Raw genomic sequence first — 17,522 nt, forward strand, 5'->3', positions numbered from 1 at the left:
GTTTCATGGGAAAAGGATGTGTGTGTATAGAGGTGGGGGCAGGGGTGTGTTCAGTTCTCCTCTACTGTCTCTTGTCTAGAATCTTCTTTGTTCCCACTCTTTTGAGTACACATGCTGGCATTAGGTGGGATTTAGGAGGTCAACTGTGCCCCCAACATAGACACAAACATAGTTAACCAGATTAGGTCTGGTATGTGTGTATATGCAGGGGAGAAAGGTAAAAGGAGATTTTCCAGGGTCTTTTATTTTTGTTTTCTGCTAATTTCTCCCTAGCTACAATCACAGGCTACAGTGTGACTACGGGAAACCCCAGTGACAGGTCCCCTGGCCCCTCCCCCTACTCCACTCACACAATACCTCAGAGAACTAGAAAAGGAAACACATCAATCATCCAAATTGCTCAATAACTCTGGAATGTTCTATTTCTATTCCTGTTTCCTTCTCTGTTCTCTTGGCTCCTACCTTAACATCTACTACCACACCCAAACCAGGCTTTTAAGGTGCTTTCCCTCAATGGAGTCACAGCCCCTATTCATTCTTTACAATTGGGTCAGAAGTATCTAACATTAGATTGCCAGTCTCTATCACTTGATGCCATAGGGATTTCAGTCTGCCTACCTGAATATGGCTGGGGAATTTCTTGAAGATTCTCCTACATCCCATCTTCATGGCTTTCAAATGTTTAGTAAGGTTGCTATGACAGCATCCCAGCTATCTGTTCCTGCCTCCTTATCCAGTCCCTATTCTGGACATGCAGCTTGCCCGTGACTGTTGCATGTCAAGTGGCTGGAACCAATCAGTACATCTAGGGCTTCCTCGGAAGCCAATCAGAGCCCAGGGAAGTGACCTCACCCAAGGGAGAACTGTGTGGGTGAGAAAGCACCTCTCAGAGCTGAGTGTCCCTAAGTCACCCCCTTCCTCTGCACCCTCCTTACTTCCTGTAAAGCAACACTGCCTACCCCCTCCCCCTCCCCACAAGAAGGGAGTGAGAGAAAGGCAAACTAAACTCCACAAAGGAAGAACTAAATTCCACAGAAGGGAAACTGCAACTCAGCCACACAGCAGCTTCCGGAAGTGGAGAATAGGATATTTAGGGGGCTCCTGCTTCACAGACACACCTTTCGAAGTGGGGTCTCCAGGGCCTGGAAGAGGGCGAGTGTGCTGAAGAAGAATCGGCACTTCCTCCCTATTTCCTCCCCACACCTGGCTTTCTTGACTCTCCCCACAAAAATAATTGTAATCATTCCTTGTAAACAAGGACAAGATCAAGGTCAAGCGTGGGAAAGTGAGGGCCTGTGTCCCTGTGAACACATGTGAACACACATGAATCATGTCGTCCCCACTGCCTGAGGACCAGAAGCCCAGAAGCCAGCTGGTCTTCAGGGCGTGGGCTGTATACAGCTCTCTCTGCGCAGCCCCGCAGATGAGCTCCTGAATGTGCCTTGGCAGAGCTAGATGGGGATTAGGTGTCCCACCATGGGGGTAGAAGGGAAGGGGCGAAGGACAGGAAGGCTGTAACCCCCAGTGTGTCACACTGGACTCTTAACAGGTGAGGAGAGAAGAATGGCTTACTAGGCATCCCCTTCATTCCTCCAGCCCTCTCCCACTAGGCTTCACCCTGGACAGAGAGACAGATAAAAACATTTTATTTAAAAATATAAAACTGGCCTTATTCCTCCTAACTGCTCGCACCCCCAATTATCTCCACAAAGAACTATAAATGGGTAGGGGCATGTGCACAGCTGTCTCAGCTCTAATGATTCCAGTCCTTCTTTCGACCCTCCTTTCTCACTTTCATACAATTAAGACATTGGTCCTTTGTCCTTTCCCCAAGATATCAGAGGTGATACAATACCACAGGAGAGAGGGAGGGGAAGGGTAGAAAAGAGAGCTATCTGTTGTCACTCTCTATTCCTATCTCCAGGGACCAAACAGGTTATCTGGATTCTGAGCAAATGATTTGCTTGTCCACAAAACCTAATAATAGGGGACAGCTACTCTCTGTGTCCTAAATCAAGAAAGATATGAACGTCCAGGGTATTGTTTAGAGTCCTTCTTCAGTATATAGCCTCATCCATATTGTCATCACTGTCACCCCCAAAGTCCTCTCCATTGTCAAAATATGACATGATGTAATCAGTTTCCTGAAATAGAAGGAAAGGAGGGAAGAAGGAAGGAATGTCGGCATGCTTTCAGCATTCTCCTTCATCCCTGTGCACCAGTCCCCTTCCCTCCCAATCGCAGCATTCCAAGCCTATAGTTCTCTCTGAATTCAAGCTGTAGTTCACTCTTGAGAAGAGCCTAGGGACAGGTAAAGTGGAGGGCGCTATCCTTTGGAGGCACTATCTCCTTTGGCCCTCCAGCCTTCTGAAGTTGAGATCCCCAGAGCTTATGCGTGGAAGAAAGGGGGCCTGAGAATGAAAGGAGGTCCCCTTCACCTCTTCATGCTCTTCTTCATCATACTCCTCTTCTTCTTCCTCTTCCTTCTCTTCTTCTTCTTCTTTCTCCTCATCTTCCTCTGAAGTCACTTCTTCTTCCTTCTTCTCCAGGGTCTTATGTGAGGATGAATAGGAAGAGAAACTCAGCTCACCGAAGGGAAAAATTGAGGCACACATGGGCCAAAGGGGAGGAATGAATCTGGGGCCCAGGTAGTCTCTATGCACATTTCTTCCTTACCTCTAGTTTCTGTATTGTCTCATCCTTATCTTCTGTGGTCTTAGGGGGCCTCTTGGGGAGTAGAATGGTGGTCCCTGGTGAGAGGATCAAAAGGTGAACCATCAGAGCAAACTTCCTAGATGGCTTTCTACCCCACCCTCTTGCATAGACCATGTCACTCTGCTGCCCTCATGTGGCCACCGTGGCACCCAGCAACAATACTGGGTAGACTGGGTAGGTAGGAATTGGGAGGGCAGGCAAGACCACCAGCAGCCTTGGCCCTACAGCTGATGAAGGAAACCTCTCCTTTCCCTCCTTTTTCCAGATACACTCACGCTCCTTCTGTAGCTTCCGTACTCGGATCTTTAGCTCCCGGGGTAGACGTCGCCAATCTAGGAATAGCGGGAATGAAAAAGTCAGCAAGACTCTGCCCTGGGGTGTCCTATGAATGAGGACTCTTTGAAAGGACAGGTAAGGATCAGGGTTAAGGGTGAGGAAGGAAGGGGCTGGGTCAAAGCTGCTTGGAACAAAACTGTGGCTTGGATGCCTCCAGAGGAGGGGGGCCATTTAATAGGTTTTTAGGTAGAGTCTGAGAGTGTTTTGGAGCACATCTAAGGCTCCTGAATAGGGTGAAGGTGGAGACAGAGGAGGGTGGACAGGGTGGTGGCTTGTGGCTTGAGGCATCTCAAGCATTTGAAAGAAGGGAGGTCAATGAAAGGGCCCATCACCTACCAGGGTTCCAATCTATGGCGTTGTCAATCGGCCCTGACATCTGATATTTGTCTGAGTAACGCTCCACATCTGAGGGATCAGAGGTCAAGGGTCAAAGTTTTATCCTTTCAGAGCCCTAGAACAGGGTTCTTCCTGAGGTCCAGCCCTCTCAAAACTCAGAAATTGTCTTTTTCCTCACCCCAGACCCAGAGCCCAGGGGGTCAGCTTCCATGAGGACCTTCAACACTCTTCTAACCTGTCCTTTTGCGACCTCAAATTACAATGTTTTTGTTACCTCCCTTAATGCAAAGGCATGGCTATATTGACTGGTAGTGTGGTACAGTGGAAAGTATACTAGAGCAAGAAACGAGGGTTTCAGTGTTCCCTTTACTCCTCGTTAATGGGACTAACTTAGGCAATTGTTTCATCTCTCTGAACTTTAGCTTCTAGGGCTTAGTAGGAAAGCACTGGTTGTCAATACATTGAAATACTGTACTTCCACACCAGTTGGTAAATATCCACTATCCCAGACCTCCTAAGTACATCTTGTACTCCAGTCCCTCCTGGCTCCCTGACCTCTCATGATCCACAAACCAAAGGGGTAATATTTTAATTACAGGGCTTCTCAGAGACCCCTTCTCAAGTTCTTCTGATTGGTTGGTACCTGCAATATCCAGATTGTTAAAAATTTTAATACATCTCATTTCTATCTGTAAAATGGGCATCTTAATACTTAACCTCCTACTGTCCAAGACTTCTGTGAGACTCAAAACAAACCATGGATACCATAATGCATTTCAAATGCAGGGGTAATTACTGTGATCTCCCCAGTTAGGCAGTGAGCTTTCTGTGCCTCTTCTGGCCTCTCTGGGCCCCAGCGGTGCTAAGTATAGGGCACTACTCATGGAGGGCACTCAGAACATGATACTAGCATTCCAACTGACCTCTCTTGGGGACAGCAGGCCGGATGAAGTAGGGGAGCTGCCTCATGGCCCCTCGAAGCTCCTGCTTCAGTGCCAGGACATATTCCCCTTCCTCTCCTGAGGGCAGAGGCACTGGGTGGAACTCCAAGGGCTAAGGAGGCAGAGGCAATGGTCAATTCAGAGAGAAAATGCTGGAGTACAAATCTGGGAGGGCCTCTCCTCTCCCCACAATTCAATCCAATGCTCCCACTGAGCAGAGGACCAAGGCAAATGGGTGGAGCAGCACAGCATTTTGAAAGCTGGGGAGCTGAGAATGTAAAAAGTGAGGGTAGACACTTCCTTGTCTGGAAAACATCCCATATAAGGTGGGAGTATACAGACAGGGAGGGGCAAGATGAGGATGATTTTATGATGGCTCAGGAGGAATCCAGGATCATACACAGTCAGCCAGGGGCATATGGGAGTCTTGGGAAAGGAGGGCAGACACTCACAGGGAAGAGTGGAGAAGGCTGCAGGGTGGGTGGGGGCAAAGCATCCCCCTTCCCAATGCCCACAGCCTCCATGCTGAAGGTCAACTGGCCACGGCCACGACCCCGGCCCCCACCCCGGCTGGCCATGATGGAGGGGGCCTGGGGATTCAGACATCCAATAGGAAAAACCTGATAAAGACAAAAACACAGAGAAAAAGTACAGTAGAACAGACAGAAAGCCAGGGAGGTACAAGACACTCAATCTTTTCTCCCAGAGACCTGAAAAGCCAGTTTAATTCAACAAATTTTGAGAAGGCATAGTGCCAAGCAAGGTATTTCTAAAAATATAAAATATGGATGAGACACGGTTCCAACAGGACAGATGATTGCAATGTGGTGTGACTGTAGCACAATGAGGAAAGTGACTAGACCCTTGGATAAAACTTTCCTAAGCCCCTAAGTTAATTTGACGTTTATCACCATCTGCATATCTACATATGATCTTTGAATTCTTTCTCTCCCTCACTTTCCAAACCCAACTAGGCCTAAACTCAATCTAATGCAATGCATTTCAACAAAACATTTATTAAGCATCTACCATGAAAAAGGTAGTGTGCCAGACACTGGGAGGGAACAGGAATGAGTCATCAGTCTCACAGTCATTTGATTGGGAGTGGAGATGTATGTGATAAGAGCCATTACAATCAAGTTGATCTTTTTAAACACCACCTGGAAACACAGAATCTTAGAATGGAAGGACCCATGGAGTCTTCCAGCCCAAACACCCTCCCAGTACAGTACTACCCTCTGTAAGTTGTTGGTCATTCAGCTTCTGGTGGCATTTTCCTAAGGAGAGGGTGTCCATTTTCCTCCAAGACAGCCCATTCCACTGGAGATGAACTGAAAGTTCCTCCTGCTACCGTAACTGAACTTTGCCTCTTGTCATTATTTTTGAGAAGCCAGTCAGAGAGCATGGGGGATAAAGAAAGTCATCAAATGAAAATGAAACTTGAAGGAAATGAAATCCCAGTAGCAGGGAAGATACCTAGCACCCAGATCTTGGCTCCTAATACCATTTTCCAATAAAAGGAACCAGGGCTTCTTGGAGAAATGGCCGATTCTAGGACTGGGGCAGGAAACATACAAGATGAGCCTGAAGCATCTTGTAGTGCCAGAAAGTAAGAAAGTGCTCAAAACCACAACACACACATTGATGGGGCTGTGTCAAAGGGGCATAAGAGTCGACTGAAAGAGCTCCCAATGGCCAAAGCGTGAACAATTTGAGCAATAAAGTAGTATTGGATTATAACACCAAAGTATAAAATAAATATCCAAGAGACCATACTGATATAAATAAACGTTTGAACAAATTAATACGTGGTAGAGAAAAAAACAAATTTCTCATGCAGAATTCCAAATAAATTATGTAGATTCCACCCTAAAAAGGGAGAGTGTAATTCCCCACGCCTTAAGTATGGCCTGTGTATAGGGAATTTTGTCCAAAACAATTTTGGAAAGGTGGGGGGAGTAACTTTACAGTGTAGAAACTGGACAAGCATTACTTCAGTCAGATGACCAAGGTTTCAACATGAACAAAATTAAATCATATTGTTAGTATGTACCCTTAATATGATGTGATATCCTCTTCCCCAAAACTGATAACCCCAGTCTAATCAGGAGAAAAAAGCCAACAAATTCCAACAGAGGAGCATCCTATAATATATCTGACCAGTACTCTTCAAAACTGTCAAGGTCATCAAAAACAAGGAAAGGTCACACTTCCATTGTAAAAGAGAGAGAGCTGTCCTAGCGGTGACCTTCATAAAAACAAAGAAAACCATTCCTTTTGTTTTCTCATTATAGAAGTGGTATATATTTATTTTAGAAAATTTGGAAAAACATAAAGGTATATATAAAAATACCTATTATTTCATGACCATGATGTAGTAATAATCATTTTTAGTATTTGCATATAGATCCTTTCAATTTTAGTTATGTATGTATACATACATATACATATATGTTTGTGCATGTAAGTATATGTATGTATAGACATATTCAATACATAACAGGGCCATGATAACTAAATATAATGTGGTATCCTGAATGGGATCCTGGAACAGAAAAAGAGCATTAGGTAAAACTAAGGAACTCCAAATCAAGTATGGACCTTGAATAATTATAATGTATCAATATTTGTTCATTAATTGTAACAAATATACCATAATAATATATGACATTAATAATAGGGGACACTGGTGCCAGGGCATATGGAAACTTTCGGTACTATCTGCTCAGTTTTTCTGAAAATCTAAAACTGTTTTAAGAAATAAATTTTCTTAATTAAAAAAAAGCAAAAAACTTGAGTAGCAATTCAAAATTCACAGTTTCTCAGACGTTCCTTGTCTTTCATTACCCTGACAGTTTTAAGGAGTACTGGTTAGGTGTATTATAGGATGTTCCTCTGTTTGAATTTTTCTGATGTTTTTCTCTTGATTAGACCGGGGTTGTGTGTTTCAGGGAGGAAGATCACAGAGATGAAGAGCCATTTTCATCACTTCATATTAAGGGAACATACTAAAAATATGTTAGCTATGGAGCAACAAGAGAAATATAGTATAGAATTATGATCTCTTAAATTAGTGATTCATAATATAATTCCTCCCACGGAAAGCTAAGAGGACTGGGATGGTGAGGGGAGGCTTTAGGAATCACAAGGTCTCAAGTTTGGAACAGACCTTAGATATCAGGTATTCATTCACTCATTCTTTCAACGAATATTTATTGAGCATCTACCATATGCCAGACATAATGCTAGACAATGGGGATCATATTGAATCCTCTACTTTAGACCTGCATCCCTCCTTTGAAAAACCATATTTAGTAAATTGTTATCCACCTTCAATTTAAACTTTTTAGTAAGAGAACTCCCTCTCTCACTTTGCAGGTCATTCCATTTTTGGATATTTGTTCTTCAATCAATATTCAACAAATAAAACAAGAAATACATGGCTCAACAAAATGCACTCCACTAAAGATTAGTTAGGGGAAGAAAAGATTTTAAAATATGTACCAGGTAATCTGTTTTGTCAAACACATACACCCACCCAGATATATGAATTAAAAGTTGTTCTTGAAGGATATACAGCAAAAATTAACATTGGTTAATTGGAGGTGATGGGTTTTGGGGGTTTTTTGATGATGTGTATTTTATGGGGTTTTTTTTCCTGTACTGAATAGGTGCTGCTTTTGTAATAAGAGAAAAATATTCATTAAAAAATTAAAAATATAGTAAAACAGCATAGTAGATGAGATTAATAATATGCAGCAGGAAGGAGAGGTGGGAAAATGTGTGCCTGAGGAATTTGGAAAGTTTCAAGTCCAAGTGCCAAGAAAAATGTCAGGAAAAGATGGCTGTTAGTTAATAGATTAAACTGTGATCTGACTTAAAGAACACATTAGAGGAGAGAGGATGTCTTATGGACACTAGAGAAGTAGTAAGAATTTGCCACCATGTCTTCAGGCCCTTTCAAGGGAAAAGACACTCTAAGTAGACAGCTTAGATGTCTTTCCACCTGATAGATACAGTTCTAGCAGTGGACACAGGAGCTGTTTTGACTGCAAAGCAGTGAGGAGTTAAGAAAAGGCCATGAGCTTTCAGGTTAGACAAATCTAACTCCATTTCCACATACTAACCAAGTGACCCTCAAGGATGTGGGGTAAAAAGAAGACAAAACTTTAGTTAATTAAGGCACTAAACTGGTTGGGAAACTGTAAACTATCTGTACCCCACTCAGCTCAGGAATCTACAATGAGTCTCTTCTATTTAAGATTGTCATTGAGTCTAAATTCTTGAAGATGTTTAAGGTTTCCCATAACCTAGTCCCAGACTGCTCCTCCATAAACATCAACCCTCCCTAGTGTTTACCCCTGTACTCTCCTTCCCCTGCAAACAACAACATCTCATATACATTATACTCATTCCCAATTAAGCATAACTGTGTGATGTGGTAGAAGTTACTATGAAGCAGGTTTCAACAGAACATACAGAAAAACAATTACATCAAATTTAAGAAAGGCAGTACATGTAGTAGTTAAGAACATGGATTTGAATCCCAGTTCAGTCATTTTCTAGCTATACAACCTTCAGCAATTTATTTAATAACTGTAAACCTGTTTCCTTATTTGTAAAATGGGAATAATAATAATTTAAAAACCATCTAAATTCATTCAATGAATACTTACTGAGTTCTTATTAAGTGCCAGGCACTGTTCTAAGTGCTAGGGATGTATCAGTGAGCAAAATGGACAAAAAACTCCTGCACCCATGGAGTTTAAATGGAGCTTACATTCTAGTGGCGTTCTCAGTATACAAATGTTTCAAGCCATGAGACTGGGTGAGATTCCTAAAGGAGTGGATGTGAAGAGAGGAAAGAAGAGATCCAGGGACTGAGGCCTGGAGCACTCTAATATTTACAGTTTGCTATATTTGTAATAAATAAGACAAGGAGTTAACACTCATATTAGAACTCATGGAAATCCAAACGAAAAAAAATCACCCCAGTAGAATAAATGTGCAAAGAACATGAATAGAATAAATGTGCAAATAGGCAATTAAGAAAAGAATAGCCAATAAAACCATTCTTTACCTATCAAATTGACAAAGATTTAAAAAATAATCAGGCTGCCACGGGTTTTTTTGAGATGGACACTCTCATACCTTACTGGAAGGACTATAAACACAGTCTTTTGGGGGAGCAATTTGACCCCTTGAATCTACAGCCTTTTAAAAGTTTATATCCTCAACCCAGTAATCCCACTTTAAACACTTATCCTAAAGAAATCATCAGATATATAGTCAGAGATATAAGTAAAAGCATGTTTATCAAAGAGCTATCCATGGTAGCACAAATTCTGAAATAACCTAAATGGTCCAACAAAAAAAATGAATGGTTAAAAAAAAATCAAACATCCATCTTAGACCATTATGTAGACATAATAATTATTTCAAATAATATTTAAAGGCAGAAAATGTTCACAATATAATGTAAAGTGGGGGAAGCATGATATAAAGTTGCACTTGTTGTATGGCCCTATGTGTGTAATATAAACACACAGATGTATACATATGTATACAAGCAGAAAATAACTTGAAAGGATACATATTAAAATAATAACACTATATCACGGTCATGAAATAATAGATATTTTATACCTTTATGTATTTCCAAGTTTTCTAGGATAAATGTATATTACTTCTATAATCAGAAAACAAAAGGGATGATTTTCTTTATCTTTAAGAATGTTACCACTAGGACAGCTCTTCCTCTTTTACAGTGGAAATGTGGATTGCATTTTGTTGAGCCACGTATTTGTTTTATTTGTTAGATACTGATTGAAGAACAAAGTGAGATAGGAAGTTCTTTTACTAAGAAGTTTAAACTGAAGCTGGATAACCATTTACTAAATATGGTTTATCAAAGGAAGAATGCATATCTAAAGTAGAGGATTCACTATGATCCCCATTGTCTAGCATTATGTCTGGCATATAGTAGATGCTCAATAAATATTTGCTTAAAAATGAATGAATGAATGAATACATGATTTCTAAGGTCTGTTCCAAACTTAAGACTTTGTGATTCCTAAAGCCTCCCCTCACCATCCCAGTCCTCTTAGCTTTCTCCCTTCTCTGGACTGTGGGAGCAATTATATTATGAAACACTAATTTAAGAGGTCATAATTATATACTGTATTGTATTTTGTTTTATCTTTTATTAATTTTTCCCTAATTACATCGGAGTTTAAATTCTTCCTCCCCAATTAATTCCACCCAATTAACCTTTATTGGGCACTGTGTATTAAATATTAGAACCTGCCCTACAAAACCTTATATTCTAAAAAGAATAGAAACATCAAAGAGGGATTGAGCACTAAGTGCTCCAACAGAGGTATGCCTACAATGCTATCGTCAGACTGGGGAACAATTAATTCTGCAAAAAAAGGTGAACCAGGAAAGCTACAGGTAAAGGTAACATTTCATCAGAGTCTTGATAGATAACAGGAGTTTGTCAGGCTCTTAACAGTAATAGATTTAGGGGAAGCTGACGCCATAGCAAAGAGTCAGAGGTACCAGAGTGAGTCTTTCACTGTCTCCTTTAATATATCTCCCCTTTGCGCGAAAGAAAACTACGGTTCTCTGGCATAAAATCAACAGAGCAATGGGAGCCCAGAGGAAAAGGGTAGGGAACTAGAAGCGGGCTGATCCAACAGGCTGCCGGAAAGCGTTGTCTATCTAGCAACTTGGCCTCGGTGAACTACTTCGGAAGGTGTGGAACGGAACCAGGTCAGAGCCACCAAGTCGGGGCCTTACCTGCTGCCCCTCCCCCACGCGGAAAACACGCCGCAGCCAACTTGAAATTCGCTGGTCTTCCTCAAGCTGTTGGCGTTCTAGGTCCGCCTCCCAGAGCTCCCCATTGGTGAGTTCTCCCGGCCAATCTTGGAGAAGCCGAGGAGGGAGGTCCGCCCACTTGAAACTGAGGCGTGGAGGGAGGGAGAGAGCTCGCCGGAACTCAGGCTAGAGAAGCCGGGTGAGGAGAGAGATGGAGTTGCAGAATCAACCAAGGGTCAGTCATTTCACACCTCATCTCAGATGGAGGATCCCCTTGGCTAGCGACAGTTCACAGAGGGAACCTGACTCTCACATCTCACCGAGGGACTCTGTTGAGGGAGCTTACACAGAGAAATGAACCTCTGTGAAACCTGCTTCTTAGGCGTCGTTCTTTTTGTGACTCTGTCTTCACACTGGGCCTCTCCTTCTTTACTCCAACCTTCCCTTCAATCCTGCACTGCCTCCCTCCAGCACCACCAATGAATATTTCTTTTCTAGAAAAATATTTTCCTGTGGGTTGCTGCCATGTCTGTGAGAAGATGGAAAGAGGGTTTGGGAAAGGAAGGATTAGGAATCAGATAACCAGAGTTGAGGAGACAGGGAAGGAATCCAGTGTTTCCTGCATTTCCCACTGCCTTCCAGTTCCTCCTAGCCCTTGGTAAAAGGGGGCACGGTGGGAGGAGGAGTCCCACTTTCGCAAAAAACAAACAGAGGGAAAGAGTTCAGAGTAGAGATAGAATCTAGGAGTTAGTTAAGAACAATAACCCAGACGTCAGAGAAAATGGCCCTGGGAGTGAAGCCTCTGGACTGGGAAGGCTGTAGGTGGAGTGGCAAGCACAAAGTCTTTGCAATAGGACAGAAACAGAGCTGTGAGGCTTTGGAGAACTTACTTAACTTTGCTAAGTCTCAGTTTCTTCATCTATAACAAGAAAATAATTCCTACTTTATAGTGTTGTTGTGAGGATTGGAGATAATGTATGTAAAGTACTTGGCACATGGTTGGTTTCCAATAAATGGCAGCTGGTAAAATTGGGTAGCTTCCCTGCAAATATTTCTCTCTCCCCCTTCTCCAGGAACATTGTATCTTGTGTCTGGTGGCCTCCAGCCTCTGAATTACCTCAGGTGAGTTTTCCAAATCCTTAGGCTTTTTTCCTCACTCCCCCTCCCACTCCCCCTGATGCCTTCCAGCTGGACACAAACTCATTCCTAAAATATGCAGATGGAAGCTATGGTAACCATGGAGACAGGGCAGATGGTGAGGAGAGGCAGAGACAGACAGTGAGAGAAACCGACTGCTACAGACAGGGAGAAGACTTTAAGGAGCGATTCAAACAGAGACCTTTAAGTGAGATGGAAAAATAATGATTCTAAGCAAGACTGAGAGTAAAGAGATGCAATGAGAGAGGGTGCGTTACAAGGTTCACTCTTCTCTGCCCCTTTTCTATCTCTCTCCTTCCCACCCCTCCAAGAATATGGAGAGGAGACAACTGGGAATGCCCCTTGCTGTATCTAAAAATGATCCCAGATATCCAACCTCTTCATACTTATCTAAGAGGTCTGTACAAGGGAGCTGAGGTCCAAGTTTATTTGTGGTACATGGTCCGTTTTGGGGGAGGTGGAATGAAGATGTATCGCTGTGTGACTCCAGCTCCCCCTGACATTTGAACTATGAGAAGGCAGCCACAACTCTTGCCTCGCTCTGCACAGTAAGGACCCCGGCTGTGGATCGCCATCGCCTCTCTCCACCCCTCTGCACAGTGTGCCATGTGCTGTGTGTGGCAGGTCAGATGTGGCGCACAGGCGCGCATCAACACACCAAGCTCGGAGAATGGGGATCTGCTGAAGCTCAACGAAGAACTAGGATGGTCCCAGTCTGGGTCGCGGAGGAATCTCCTAAGGAACACTTAGGTTTGCTGTGACTGAGGGGAGGTCGGCTAAGCAAGGGAAGTCAGGATTGGAGCCTCTAGCTTTTGAGGGTTTATGTGTGCATGAGTGGGGTAACGGTTTGGTGCCCGACGCCCCCACCCTCAGAGACTAGGCTATAAATAGAGAGGCAGAGCTCCGCCCCCCCCCCCCAGCTTCTCTCCTCCCGAGCCGGCGCTGTGCCCGGGGCGCACCGGGAGGAGGGACCAGGATTCTGTGCCCGGGCGCAGATACTGACACCCAGGGAATCCGGGTGCCCACCCCCACGCCATGTGGGCCCCCAGGAACCCGGCTCCGCCACCCCAGCTGCCCCGTGGCCCTGGCCTCAGTCCTGGCCCGGAGGAGATTCTGCGGACTTACAGGTATCTATTTGGGTGCACAGCCTGGGAAGGGGAAAGAGCAAGGAGTGATGGGGAATGTAGCAGGGGCAAAAGAAACCCGCAATTCTCCCCCTACCCGTTTTAGGTCCCAAACGCAAGCTGCCTCCCTCCCCCCATTCAGTTTGTGGGGCTGTGGCAACCTAAAAGAGGTTAGGAATGGGACTGTGTGTGAATGTATGGGTGCATGTGTGTCGGGGGGGCGGCGTTCAGCATCCTAGGAAGGGGGATTCCAAGTACGGATAAGAAAAGGGGGATGCTGGAAAGGTCTGATAAGCCGTGGGGTGAGGGTGGCGGTGCGGATATCCCTGCGCGTGCACGTACGCATTTGCACTGGCGCTCGTCCTTCAGTGCGGGTGCACCCTTCCCACCTCCTCAGGCATGCGCTGGGGGGATGGGGGCGGCTCAAGGCAGGAGTTAGAAGAAGGACTGTGTGCAGTGCCGGGGAGATCTCCCCTGCCCCACGCCGATTCTTCCACCAGTGCCTCAGTTTCCCTGCCTGAATCAATAAATAAGATCTTTCTCTTTTTTGCAGGGATTGGCTTCGCCACTGAGCCTTCGGGCCTCTGCCAGCCACCCCCCCCACTCCCCTAGCCATCCTCGGCAGGTCCCAGTCCCGGCTCCATCGGTGCTTTCGCCCCAGCGGCAGCTATGCTGCACACCGAGGGCCACGCTCTTCTTCGGGCCGTGGGTCAGGGTAAGCTACGCTTGGCCCGTTTGCTTCTGGAGGGGGGCGCCTACGTGAATGAGGGTGATGCCCAAGGGGAGACTGCGCTAATGGCGGCCTGTCGGGCCCGCTACGACGACCCCCAGAACAAGGCGCGCATGGTACGCTACCTTCTGGAGCAAGGCGCGGACCCCAACATCGCAGATCGCCTAGGGCGCACGGCGCTTATGCACGCTTGCGCCGGCGGCGGGGGCGCAGCGGTGGCCTCCCTGCTCCTTGCCCATGGCGCAGACCCTTCAGTCCGAGATCACGCTGGCGCCTCGGCGCTTGTCCACGCCCTGGACCGCGGGGATCGCGAGACCCTTGCCACGCTGCTGGACGCCTGTAAGGCCAAGGGCACGGAGGTCATCATCATCACCACCGACACCTCGCCCTCGGGCACCAAGAAGACCCGGCAGTATCTCAATTCCCCACCGTCCCCGGGGGTGGAGGACCCCGCTCCCGCTCCTCTTAGCCCGGGGGTCTGCACGTCGCCGTCGGAAATCCAACTGCAGACTGCAGGAGTAGGAGGACAGGGATTGTTATCCCCTCGCGCCCAGGAAGAAGAGGAGAAGCGGGACGTATTTGAATTCCCTCTTCCTAAGCCCCCCGATGACCCCTCCCCTTCTGAGCCACTCCCCAAACCACCCCGTCATCCTCCAAAACCACTCAAAAGGCTCAACTCCGAGCCTTGGGGCCTAGTGGCCCCTCCTCAACCGGTCCCTCCTGCCGAAGTGAGGCCGGGGATTGAGCGCCTGACCACCGAATTCAACGGCCTGACCCTGACAGGTCGACCGCGTCTTTCCAGACGTCACAGCACTGAAGGCCCAGAGGACCCGCCCCCGTGGGCGGAGAAAATGACGGGTGGGGGTCCTCTCTCGCGCCGAAACACAGCGCCAGAAGCTCAGGAGCCTGGTCCCCCTTCAGGGCTGAGGCAGAAACTGAGCCGCATGGAGCCGGTGGAGCTCGATATCCCCGGAAATCTTTGCCCCGACTCGCCGGAGTGCAGCCGCCCGTCCCTGGAGCGCCGCAGATACAGCGCCTCCCCGCTGACCCTCCCTCCAGCCGGCTCTGTTCCCTCCCCGCGCCAGTCCCAGGAGAGTCTGCCTGGGGCTGTGTCTCCGTTGAGCGGGCGGAGGCGGAGTCCAGGGTTGCTGGAGCGGAGGGGCTCGGGGACGTTGCTTCTGGACCACATCGCGCAAACACGGCCTGGTTTCCTGCCCCCGCTCAATGTCAGCCCCCACCCTCCCATCCCTGACATTCGCCCCCAACCCGGAGGTCGGGCGCCTTCGCTGCCCGCCCCTCCCCAGGCGGGGGCGCCAGGCTCTCCCAGGACCAAGCGCAAGTTGGTGAGGCGCCACTCCATGCAGACTGAGCAGATCCGCCTGCTAGGGGGCTTCCAGAGTCTAGGCGGGCCAGGGGAGCCTGGGCGCTGAGAGGAGTGAGAGGAACCAAGGAGGGTGGTGATCAAGACCTTGGGAAGGGTGGAAGAACCAGCTCACACACACACCTCGGACATAGGGGTCTGTTGCATGTGCTCATGGGCTCGGCGCACGCACACATGGGTAAACGTGTCTACAAGCACAGTACTTGCACTTGCAGGGAAGGGTAAGTACTCTTATTTATTGGTCATATAGACACATGCACTCATGCCCTGGCCACTTCACATGCACATGGGAATTACACACCGGACCATTTGTGCTAGGGCCCCCAAAGGGTCCCAAGCTCACTTGCATTTGTTCAGAAGCGTTAGGGAGCCCCTACTTATGAGTAGTATCCAATCTCTTTGACCTCCTGCAATAGTAACCCCTTGCTTTCCATGTATGCCCTGCAACACAGCCCACTCATGATTTTGGACACTCTACCCTCTTCGTGAATATCCCACCCCATTCTACAGGTCTTGCTTCTCTCTCCAGGCTTGGCTCCTTGTTCACACCCTGCTTCCAGCCCTAACCACTTTTCAGGATATCTTCTTCACTCTCCTTGGGAATTTGCTGCAGCAATCCCCAGCCTCAGTTCTGCTGCTGCCCTTCCTGCTCTCAGCTTTACTTCTCAGCTTTCTGCTTTTTCTTCCCATCCTGTTCCCCCAACCAATACAACAGGTTGTCTCATTTTTCCAGGAGGTGGGTCATGGGCTCTAAGCTGCTGTTCTGTCTGTCTGAGCTTATGAACACCCCCACAGGTAGAAGTGGGGAGTAACCCTAAATCACTTCTCTCTCCACTCGACATATCAAATAAATGTGTTCAGAAGTCTCTGTTTGGTCACTTCTGCTGGGGGTGGAGGGTGTGGGGAATGAGGAATAGGGAGGGAGGGTGATGCTAACTATAGCTATAACGATCTAGGGGATACTTCGAGGTTCCAGCCACCTTCTTTCCAGGAGACCAACTGTGGTTGTAGAAGAAAAGGCAAGTGTCCCATGTCCTGAAGGTTTATCTGATAGGTTTTCATTTCCCTCAGTCTCCCCTATGTCCATCCTCAAATTCTTTAACTTAAGATTCCTACAAAGAATCCCTCCCTCCACCATCAGCAGATATATCCCAATAGATTAACTGTCCCTCTTTCAAGCTTCCTATGTCTTGACCACTCACAGTTTTTCCTTGGGGGCCTAACTTTTATCTCACCAGGTGCATTTCATTTTCTTCTGCTTCTTGCTTCTGTTTTCTATTTCCGCATCCTTGAGTTCTGAGCCACTGTAGGGTGGAGAGAGAGAGTGAGAGAGGAATCGTGTAATCTCGCCTAGGTAAAAATGGTACAGTCAACTGACAAACAGGGTGTGTGTGTGTGTGTGTGTGTGTGTGTGTGTGTGCGCGCGCACGTGCATGCGCATGTGTGCATGTAAGAGTAATTGGAGGAACCCAGCCTGACAGGTACCTGTGAACGAAGGTACCTGTCTTAATCTGTCCCCCTGGACCTTTCAGCTTGCTGGTTTTCTTCCTATAATCTAACTCTCCCTTGCTCTAATGAGAGGTATGGGAGCAACCCATTCTACTCTTCCTTACTCCCTCCCTCAACCTAGAATAGGTGAAATCAGAAAATGCCCCAACGATGTGGTATAACGAAAAGATTAAAATATTGGGGATCAGAAGATCTATGTCTGAACCCTCCTTTGCCATCTTCTGGCTATTTAATTTTGGACAATTTATCTAGCCTCTCTGTCAGTTTCTTTATCCGTAAAATAATAAAGTCTAGTTAGTGATTGTGACTATTAATGACAGTGCACTAAAGTACATTGTATAGTGTCTGACAAACAGTAAGTATATGCTCATTAAATGCCAGTATCTTTCCTTGCTTTAGCTCCACCACCAATTGCATGTGATCTTGGACAAGTCACGTCACTTCTCTGAGCCAGTTTCCTCATCTACATCTGT

At 46.4% G+C, this 17,522-nt stretch overlaps 2 protein-coding genes across 3 annotated transcripts; one reads left to right on the forward strand and one right to left on the reverse strand.

Moving 5' to 3' along the window:
* Nucleotides 1–1,629: 1,629 nt before the first annotated feature.
* Nucleotides 1,630–14,427, reverse strand: POLR3GL (RNA polymerase III subunit G like). 2 transcript variants are annotated; one of them, XM_029231328.1, is made up of 9 exons: nt 14,285–14,427; nt 11,130–11,333; nt 4,781–4,948; nt 4,311–4,440; nt 3,388–3,456; nt 2,991–3,047; nt 2,677–2,750; nt 2,439–2,552; nt 1,630–2,144 (listed from the first exon to the last, which is right to left on the reverse strand). In XM_029231328.1, exons 3-9 carry the CDS (start codon nt 4,904–4,906, stop codon nt 2,058–2,060), a joined length of 657 nt encoding a protein of 218 aa, XP_029087161.1. In that variant the 5' UTR covers nt 4,907–4,948; nt 11,130–11,333; nt 14,285–14,427; the 3' UTR covers nt 1,630–2,057. The 2 variants fall into 2 exon arrangements, with proteins under 2 accessions (XP_029087161.1, XP_029087160.1); XM_029231327.1 differs by lacking the exon at nt 1,630–2,144 and having other exon boundaries at nt 2,188–2,552.
* ANKRD34A (ankyrin repeat domain 34A) lies at nt 13,361–16,403 on the forward strand. Its single transcript, XM_029231326.1, has 2 exons — nt 13,361–13,432; nt 13,983–16,403. The coding sequence occupies exon 2, from the start codon at nt 14,099–14,101 to the stop codon at nt 15,587–15,589; it is 1,491 nt and encodes a 496-aa protein (XP_029087159.1). The 5' UTR covers nt 13,361–13,432; nt 13,983–14,098; the 3' UTR covers nt 15,590–16,403.
* The last annotated feature ends 1,119 nt before the right edge of the window (nt 16,404–17,522 follow it).

The sequence above is a fragment of the Monodon monoceros genome, unplaced genomic scaffold (genome assembly GCF_005190385.1).
Source record: "Monodon monoceros isolate NGI ecotype Baffin Bay Population unplaced genomic scaffold, NGI_Narwhal_1 Super_Scaffold_18, whole genome shotgun sequence".
In the NCBI taxonomy this organism is placed as follows: Eukaryota; Metazoa; Chordata; class Mammalia; order Artiodactyla; family Monodontidae; genus Monodon; species Monodon monoceros.